The sequence below is a fragment of the Nicotiana attenuata genome, unplaced genomic scaffold, assembly GCF_001879085.1.
Source record: "Nicotiana attenuata strain UT unplaced genomic scaffold, NIATTr2, whole genome shotgun sequence".
Classification (NCBI taxonomy): Eukaryota; Viridiplantae; Streptophyta; class Magnoliopsida; order Solanales; family Solanaceae; genus Nicotiana; species Nicotiana attenuata.
In genome coordinates this window covers 76,556-86,405 of record NW_017674743.1, presented here as the reverse complement: position 1 = coordinate 86,405, position 9,850 = coordinate 76,556, and the positions used below count along the sequence as shown (strand labels likewise).

Below are 9,850 nucleotides of genomic sequence, written 5' to 3'. Positions count from 1 at the left end.
GCTGACAAACACCCTGAGCGGCCTGCTCGAGAAACCGTCTCCGGGAAACCCCACCGATTCGCCAGCGGCAGCGACTACCGCAGCCGCCAGCGAACCAGGTGCTATGCGGATGAGCAACGCTCATACAGACATCATCGTAAGCAACGATGCGCTAGCAACCATCCTAAGAAAAATGGAAGAAATGGAGAATGAGAATAAGGCACTCCGTGACCAAATGAAAGAGCACCAGGAAAGGGTAGACAAAATACCCGGTGCACCAAAATTACTGCCGAAACGCGACGTAGGATGTTTCGCCGAGCAACCATACAGCGAGGAAGCCGCCCCTCATCCGATCCCAAAAACCTTCAAGATGCCCCCATATTTGAGAATATATGATGGGACCACGGACCCAGAAGATCATCTGATCCACTACGTAACCGTTGTGAAAGGAAATGTCTTGTCAAAGGAGCAGGTGCCGTCCGTGCTGCTGAAAAAGTTCGGAGAAACCCTGACCGGAGGGGCACTAACATGGTATTCGCAACTGCCGGCTAGGTCGATATCAACGTTCGAGGAGATGGCGGACAAATTCGCTACCGCCCATGCGGGAGCAAAGAAGGCCGAAGCAAGGGTTAACGACATATTTGCGATCAGGCAAACGACAGGCGAAGGGCTCAGGGACTTCCTGGCACGATTCAACAGAGTAAGAATGAGCCTGCCTAACGTATCGGAGGGAATGGCAGTTGCCGCCTTCCAAAACGGTTTGAGCAGGGACGGGTCAAAAGCAACCAAGAAACTACTCAGCCGACTCATGAAGTATCCCCCCACAACGTGGGAGGAGATACACAACGCCTATTGTGCAGAGGTAAGGGCAGACGAGGACGACCTTAGCAGTCCGACCCAGCGGCTAACGTTAGTACAGACGGAAACTAGGAGAGATCGACGCAATGACGGGCGATGGGACCCACTCCCACGATTTAACAGAGAAAGGCATCAGCCCTACGTTAGAGCCCCTAACCCGCCTCCTCCGAGACACCAGGACGCCTTGCAACGACATACTGCTACGCTCCGGAATGAAAGAGGTATGCCTCCGTTATTATCCGCTCATAACTTTTGTGTCTCACCCTCAGAGATAGTATACGCACTGGAGAAGCTAGGCCCGAAGGTACACTGGCCGCCAAAAATGAAATCAGATCCTAGTGCAAGAAAACCAAACGTCCTGTGCGAGTTCCACCAGGAACGGGGACACAGGACCGAAGACTGCATAGGCCTACGACAAGAAGTAGTCAGGATGCTGAACCAGGGATACCTGAAGGAGCTGCTCAGCGACAAAGGAAGAGCCAACTTCGCCAGGGGACGCGACCAATCTCAAGGGCCGCCAAAACCGCCGTCCCCGACACGAACCATACAGATGATTGTCGGCGGCGGTGACAATTCGACAATCAACCACGTCAAGTTCACCACCACGCACAAACTGAAGCGCACAATCGCTCACGAACGGTATGATGACTTCGAAGATTGTATCACCTTCGATAAGTCTGATGCCGACGATTTGTCTTTCCCTCACTATGATGCTTTAGTCATAACCTTACGCATTGCTGATACTGATGTAAAGAGAATTATGGTAGACGACGGAAGCGGCGCGTGTATTATCCATCCGAGAGTCCTCACGCAAATGAGGCTTGAGGATAAAGTAATACCGCGTTGCATAACACTAACGGGTTTTAACAATGCAGTAGAACGCACCTCCGGAGAGATATCACTGCCGGTCCTGGCGGGAGGAGTCACGCTGGACACCACCTTCCACATCATGAACCAGGAAACGGCTTACAACGTCATCATAGGACGTCCATGGATACATGCCATGCGAGCCGTCCCATCGAGCCTCTATCAGGTAATCAAGTTTCCTACCTCATGGGGAATGTCCAGTATCCGAGGCGAGCCACGTACCGCCCAAGAATGTTACCGAATCGCCCAGGATTGCACCCACACCAAGCAACTAAAAGGGGCAAGTGCGGAAGCATAGCAATCAGCCATGTCGGTGACCAAAATCACCCCGACAACGGAAGGCATCAGGGACCCCGATATCGTAGAAGCCTGCAAAGCGACAATGGAGGACCTCGACCCTGTCATGTTGGACAGCACCGACAGTTCGAAAAAAGCATACATCGGGCATAACCTCTCCGACCCAGGTAAGTACCATGAATTCTTAACTAACCATGCAGGTCTGTTCGCCTTCTCCCATTCTGACATGTCAGGGATATCAAAAGACACCGCCACTCACAAACTCAACGTCGACCCACTCTATCCGCCCGTGCGGCAGGTAAGGAGAAAGTTCAACGCTGCAATCAATGAGGCAGTCAGCGAAGAAGTAGATAAGCTACTAGCCAATGGGTCCATCAGGGAATCGAAGTACCCCCAGTGGGTCGCCAACGTGGTCATGGTCAAAAAGAAAAGAGGGAAATGGAGGATGTGCGTGGATTTCACTGACTTGAACAAGGCATGCCCAAAGGACTCCTTCCCATTACCTCACATCGATCAGCTGATAGACGCAACAGCCGCACACGAGCTGCTAAGCTTTTTGGATGCCTATTCTGGTTACAACCAGATCCTGATGGCCGATGAGGACCAGGAAAAAACGACTTTTATCACCCACCAAGGGACTTACTGCTACAAGGTGATGCCCTTCGGGCTCAAAAACGCCGGCGCAACATACCAAAGGCTGGTCACCAAGATGTTCAAGGAACAGCTCGGCAAGACAATGGAGGTCTACATCGACGACATGCTAGTAAAGTCGGCTAAAAAGGAGGATCACATCGACCATTTAAAACAAGCCTTTGAGATACTAAGACGATACGGGATGAAGCTAAACCCGGAAAAATATGCTTTCGGCATGTCTTCCGGAAAGTTCCTGGGTTTTCTCGTATCCCAGCGAGGTATCGAAGTCAATCCAGACAAGATCAAGGCCATAGAGATGATACCAGAAACCCTGAATAGCAAGAAGCAGGTGCAGAAACTAACTGGGCGAATAGCCTCTCTGTCAAGATTCATCTCGCAATCCTCGGACAGGTGTCACAAATTCTTTAATGTACTGAGGAAAGATCGAGGGTTGCAATGGGACGAAGAATGCGTCGAAGCATTAAGGAATATCTATCTTCACCACCCTTGCTCGTCAAAGCAGATCCCGGCGAATGCCTGCTCGTCTATCTGGCGGTGTCAGAAGTCGCCGTCAGCGCCGTCCTAGTTCGCGAAAGCAAAGGTACGCAATCCCCGATTTACTATATCAGCAAAACTCTGATAGATGCCGAAACGAGGTATCCGCACCTCGAGAAGTTGGCTTTGGCATTAGTCGTAGCTTCACGAAAGCTTAGACCCTACTTTCAGTGCCACCCCATAAAGGTGATAACAACCTTCCCCCTAAGGGGCATCCTACACAAACCTGAACTCTCAGGAAGGCTCGCCAAATGGGCCATAGAGCTCAGCGAGCATGACATAACCTATCATCCGAGAACCGCCATCAAGTTGTAGTTACTTGCCGACTTCGTCGCCGACTTCAGCACGGGAATCTTGCCAGAGGTGGAACAAGAGGCCCTCCGCGCCTCTGCAAACACCGACCTCTGGATCCTCTACACCGATGGCGCCGCAAACGCCTCGGGATTAGGACTGGGACTCATCCTCGAAGTCCCCATGGGAGAAGTAATTCGCCAGTCCGTATGATGCCCTGAAATGACTAAGCGAAGCCGAGTATGAGGCTGTTATTGCAGGTATGAAGCTGGCCATCAAATACGGAGCCCGTCGGGTCATCCTCCATTGCGACTCCCAACTCGTGGTAAACCAGGTCACCGGAACCTACCAAATTAAGGAACAAAGGCTACAAAAATACCAGTCAGAAATCCGCAAGCTGATGATGGAGTTCGACGAATGTCGCTTCGAGCAGATTCCTCGGGGACAGAACATCGAGGCGGACAGCCTAGCAAAACTAGCCGCAGCCACCAAAAATATCAACAAAGAGAACGTGGTCACTCTCCTCCATTCAGCCGTCGACCATGTCGAGGTACTCTCATTAAGCTTAACTTGGGACTGGCGCAACCAGTTTGTATCCTACCTGCAGGACGGGACACTCCCGCACGACAAAAAGGAAACCAAGAAACTTCGGGTACAAGCAGCCCACTACAGCCTCATAAACCACGAGCTCTACAAGAGAACGTTCGGTGGTCCCCTTGCTAAATGTCTCGGGCCACACCAAATAAGGCAAGTTTTGGAAGAAGTGCATGAAGGCCATTGCGGCGCCCATACGGGGAACCGCGCTCTTGTCCGGTGCCTCATACGCGCCGGTTACTACTGGCCCACCATGAAGAAAGAGGCAGCGGACTACGTCCGAAGATGCGAACAATGCCAGAAGTTCGCCCCTATGATACACCAGGCAGGAGAACTCCTCCACTCAGTCACTTCGCCATGGCCGTTCATAAAATGGAGGATGAACATAATCGGCCCCCTACCAGCTGGACGAGGAAAGGTACGCTTTCTGTTAGTTTTAACTGACTATTTTCTAAATGGATCGAAGCAGGTGCGTATGCGCAAATACGCGAGCAAGAGGTAATCGCATTCATATGGAAAAATATCATATGCCGTTTCGGCATCCCCAAAGAAGTCAGCTGCAACAACGGACCCCAGTTCATCGGCAAAAAGACTACCGAATTCTTCGAGAAGTGGCACATCAAGCGGATACTCTCCACCCCGTATCATCCCGCTGCTAACGGTCAAGCCGAATCTTCAAACAAAACAATACTGAACATATTAAAGAAGAAGCTCGAAGAAGCCAAAGGGCTGTGGCCCGAGTTATTACCCGAGGTATTATGGGCATACCGGACTACGCCCAAATCCAGCACGGGGGAGACACCTTATTCATTGGTCTATGGAACCGATGTCGTCATACCCGTCGAGATCGGAGAACCCAGTCTGAGATACTCACACACCAGTGGAGCAGACAACGACGCCAGCAGGTTACAAGACCTGGACGAGGTCGAGGAACGAAGAGACATGGCCCACATAAGAATGGCCGCCCAAAAACAACAAGCGGAAAGATATTACAACAGGAAAGCCAGGGTGAGACCGCTTAAAGTCGGCGACTATGTTCTCAAAGCCAAAACACTGGCATCGAAAGATCCGAACGAAGGAAAGTTAGGGACCAACTGGGACGGGCCATACAAAATTACGGCGGCAGCTAGCAAAGGAGCATTCCAACTAGAAACGATGGAGGGAAAGTTACTCCAAAACAATTGGAACATCGCCCATCTCAAGCACTTCCACTTCTGAAAGGTGTCTCCCGAGTCGTACTCTTTTTCCCTTACCCGAGTTTTGTCCCAATTGGGTTTTCTCGGGAAGGTTTTTAACGAGGCGACGAAGGGGACGCCCGGTGGAACAAGAAGCACGAGTTCACCACGTAGGCCAACATGGTGAAGGGACTACCCTAGTATCTCCGTTGTTCTCCATTGTATGAATAGAATTCTCCATTGAATGAATAAAGATCTCCATTGTATGAACAAGATCTCCATTACGCAAACAAGAAAACAGTCGACACCAGTTCGACCTCGCTCGAACTGGGACTCAGGCTAAGTGCCTTCGCCATTAAAATAGTGCAGTTCGACCCCGCTCGAACTGGGACTCAGGCTAAGTGCCTTCGCCATTAAAATAGTGCAGATTCGACCTCGCTCGAACTGGGACTCAGGCTAAGTGCCTTCGCCATTAAAATAGTGCAGTTCGACCCCGCTCAAACTGGGACTCAGGCTAAGTGCCTTCACCATTAAAATAGTGCAGATTTGACCTCGCCCGAACTGGGACTCAGGCTAAGTGCCTTTGCCGTTAAAATAGTGCAGATTCGACCTCGCTCGAACTGGGACTCAGGCTAAGTGCCTTCGCCATTAAAATAGTGCAGTTCGACCCCGCTCGAACTGGGACTCAGGCTAAGTGCCTTCGCCATTAAAATAGTGCAGTTCGACCTCGCTCGAACTGGGACTCAGGCTAAGTGCCTTCGCCATTAAAATAGTGCAGTTCGACCCCGCTCGAACTGGGACTCAGGCTAACTGCCTTCGCCATTAAAATAGTGCAGTTCGACCCCGCTCGAACTGGGACTCAGGCTAAATGCCTTCGCCATAGTGCAGTTCGACCTCGCTCGAACTGGGACTCAGGCTAAGTACCTTCGCCATCAAAATAGCGTAGTTCGACCCCGCTCGAGCTTCGACCTCGTTCGAACCTCGACGGACATTACTTCGACAAAAGTCAGAAGCATCCTGACGGCTAAGGTCAGCGATATTAGGTCGACCCCAGTGGAACGACGGCGCGACAACTCGACAAACGAAAGGCTCTACCAAAACTAAACAATGTGACGAACAAACAGACAATAAAGGAAAAATTATATTACAACAAAAATCACATTTAGATTCACCCCCACGAGCGGGTCGTAATACACTATGCAAACAAAAAAACGTACATGTGCATACGGTCAAGATTGCCCATCATCCCCCGAATGGTAGACATCACTATATCACGAACCGGATTCAAGATGGTTAATATCGTCGGAAGCGAGCCCGCCCCCATCGGGAGAGTCGGAATCGTAACGGCACACTTCACGAGCGGCACGAGCCTCGTCCCTTCGTCTCTGGACTTCTTCCTCGGTAGCCCGGCCCGCAGCATGAAGCTCTCTGTACACATCGACCTTGGCTTCTGCAAAAATCCACATCTCATGCGCATTATGACGCGCAATCTGTACAGGCGAAGGGCGGGAAGCAGAAGGTCGTGAAAGCCTGTGAACGGTCACAAGATCCCCCCCGGCCGGAATCATCTCTACGTATGCCGGTACATTATACTTAATGCGGAGACCATCCAGATAGTTCTGCAACGACCTGGAAATCTCAGGGACCGGAGTGGCGGAATCCTTACTAAAATCATTCTGTGATGAGGCGCGTTGAGGCAGCAGCGCCTCCACGGTCAGAGGACTCATATCCTCTTCTCCCTCCGCCGCACCGTCATCAGAAGGCGAGGGCAGATTCAATGGTGCAGCTGCCGGAATCATCTCGTCGCCGCGGCAAGGTTTAGGCATGGTGGTGATAACGGAGGAAGATCTATGCACGATATAGGGAAGGGGATTCTCGCTCAAGAAAAACGTACCGGAAAAAGGAAATATATCCTAGGAAGGGAGTGTAAGTAGTCCAAAGTTCCGGTCAAGTTAAACCCCTCCCCTATTTATAAGGATTGGGAAGCGCAAGAATCGAAGAGTTAGGATTTGAACCAGCGCGGGAAACCAAGCGCCGGAATTGCTGAGTTCCTACCTCGAGAATATGCGTAATGATGACATCTGCAGTTATCGACGTCACATCAGGGAAGGCGCCACGCCTTGACGGCCTGACTGTCATGATGACTGCCTCCCATATGTCACGCCACAGTCTCCTGGCGGGGTCAAACTCCCTAAAAGAACGAGGGCATCAATTTCGCCCGTCAAGGACGCGTCGTACTGCGACCTCGACGAGCGGAGGGACTAACTGTATAGGGTCGAGTTTGACCAACCCCGTCCTCAAAAGGGACACGACCTGTCATGTGGACAAAGGTCGGGTCCAAGAGACGACCATGTAATCACGTCGGCTCCTCTGTAACGTGCACTTTATCTTTAGTTTATATATTTTTTCTTTATATCGTAAATAGAAGAAAAGAGGAAATCCCTCCGCTATATAAGGGGGGTTCCCAACTGTGTAAAGGGGGGGATTTTTTCGATCAAGAACATTGCTACTTACTCTCTCTATCTCTCTGTCTCAATTTCTATCTCTTTCTTTCTCTGAAAAACGGATACCTCGGATCTTTGTAACATTATCACGCAACTTTGTCCTTTAACTGCTCCGAATCACCAAACCACAAAAGATTACTCATACTCTAGTGTCGATTATCTTTGATTACGATTTACCTCTTCTCCATATATTAAATTGAATTGCTTAAACACTGTTCGTTAACTTTTTAAGCCAAACACTCGGTCTATATATGAAATTGACCGAAATATATCCCCTTTAGTGGACCTTATGGACATCTATTAGTTGGATCAGTAGTTATTGAATATCATATGATTATATCAAAAATAGTTACGTGATTGGGCAATTGAAGCAAACTGCCTTATCTTATCCAACCTAGGGACAGAAGGGAGAAGGTTGTGAAGATGCCTCGTTATGAGGATCGACCAACCCAAATTTTCACGAGCAGTGGCGTGTTCTGGAGTGCCTGTCAAAGGCGCTAGGAGTATTTGGGATGCGATGTCTTATTTGTCAAATGGAAGCCTAACTCTTACCCATCAAAGAAGAATTGGCAAATTAAACTAAAAAGAAATAATCGATTCCATCACTCTCTTTCATTACAGATCATGGGTAGGAAATTTTTTGCTTTCAGCTCCTTTTTTCTGACTATTAAAACTATCTTAAGTTGACCCCTTCCAACTATGAAACAAAATTCAGTAGATGTTGAAGAGTAAGAAATTGGGAGATTTGAGTGCATGTTGGGTTTAAAAAAGCACCATGCTGTGAAAAACAAGTGCATATGACTGCTTCATTTTTTGAGTCAAATGAAAATGCCATTCTGTGATGTTTGCTTACTAGTACTTAATTTTTTTAATAATAGAAACCAGTACTTTTTCGGAATGTTCACTTGGTAAGCCAATAAAACAGTTCCTTTAATTGAGGTTATCTTTTTAGTGTATTGGGAAAAAACTGAATTTATATATTGAAGATGACGTGTCATGATACGTGGATTGGTCAAATGGTCAAAACGTGGTAATCAGTTAGGAGGCACGAGCAACAACAGATGCGGGAGAGAAGATACTTAAAGGCATGAGCTATTATTCAAATGAAATGAGACTCGTACCTGTTCGAGTCATTTAAAGCTCGAAGATCAGAAGGAATTGAAGACATGAATCTGATAGCGTAAAAGAGTCCAAATTCAGCATTAAATGCCAAATACGTTAGACAATTTGTATTTAATAGGAATGATTGAGTAACGTTTCTTTTAATGTCATTTATTGCTCATAATTGTCTCATTAAGACAAAGGCATTACACTTTCCCTTAGAATTAACTATAAAAGGAGAAGGTCTCAACATCTGTAGGGGAGATCATTGTGACTATACTGAAATATAAACTTATTCATTGTTTTATTGTCATTCTTAAAGTCTCTCATTTCTTGATTATCAGTAACCCGATTTCTCTCTTAATTTCTAGCTTTAACCAAATATTCAGTTTTTTGGTTAAACAAATTGGTTCCGTTACCGGAATCTGATAATCTATTCTTTTTAAGTTACATTTTATCTGTTGTTATCATCATGTCAAACAACAACAACAACAATAACAGTGAAAATACCTTGGGAAACCATGAAAATCAAATCCATCAAAATCAAGGAGATTTACAAAACATTAACGTGGTTCCTTCCCCTCAAAATTCACCACGTCAATCTCGTGAAGGCACTCCTGCTCCTGAATCTCGTGCTGTTGAACAAGAGCAATCTGAATATTTTGAAGGAGCAGATGAAGCTTTACAAAAAGTAATTGATGCACGGGTTAGCAAAGCTCTTCAAGCTCTAGTTAGTCGATTACATGTTGCACCACCCACACCTACGCCTAATAACAATACATTGGAGAATCCTCGTTCTGGCCTTGTTAATTCTGGAAATGGAGGAACCCCCAGTGAACCACAGGAAGGAGAACCAGGTAATTCAAATAATTCTCATTTGCAAAATTTAGTACTAACTTTGCAGAAACAGCTTAAGGAACAAAATGAGCGCATCGAGCAAATCCCTGGAGTTCCCCCTGTAATCAAAGGAGTGGATGTGGATAAATACTCGCAACA

At 47.8% G+C, this 9,850-nt stretch overlaps 1 protein-coding gene across 1 annotated transcript; it reads left to right on the top strand.

Moving 5' to 3' along the window:
* The first annotated feature begins 2,656 nt into the window (after positions 1–2,656).
* LOC109219207 lies at positions 2,657–4,576 on the top strand. Its single transcript, XM_019383649.1, has 4 exons — positions 2,657–3,045; positions 3,158–3,290; positions 3,534–3,672; positions 3,741–4,576. The coding sequence occupies exons 1-4, from the start codon at positions 2,657–2,659 to the stop codon at positions 4,574–4,576; spliced, it is 1,497 nt and encodes a 498-aa protein (XP_019239194.1).
* Positions 4,577–9,850: the final 5,274 nt, after the last annotated feature.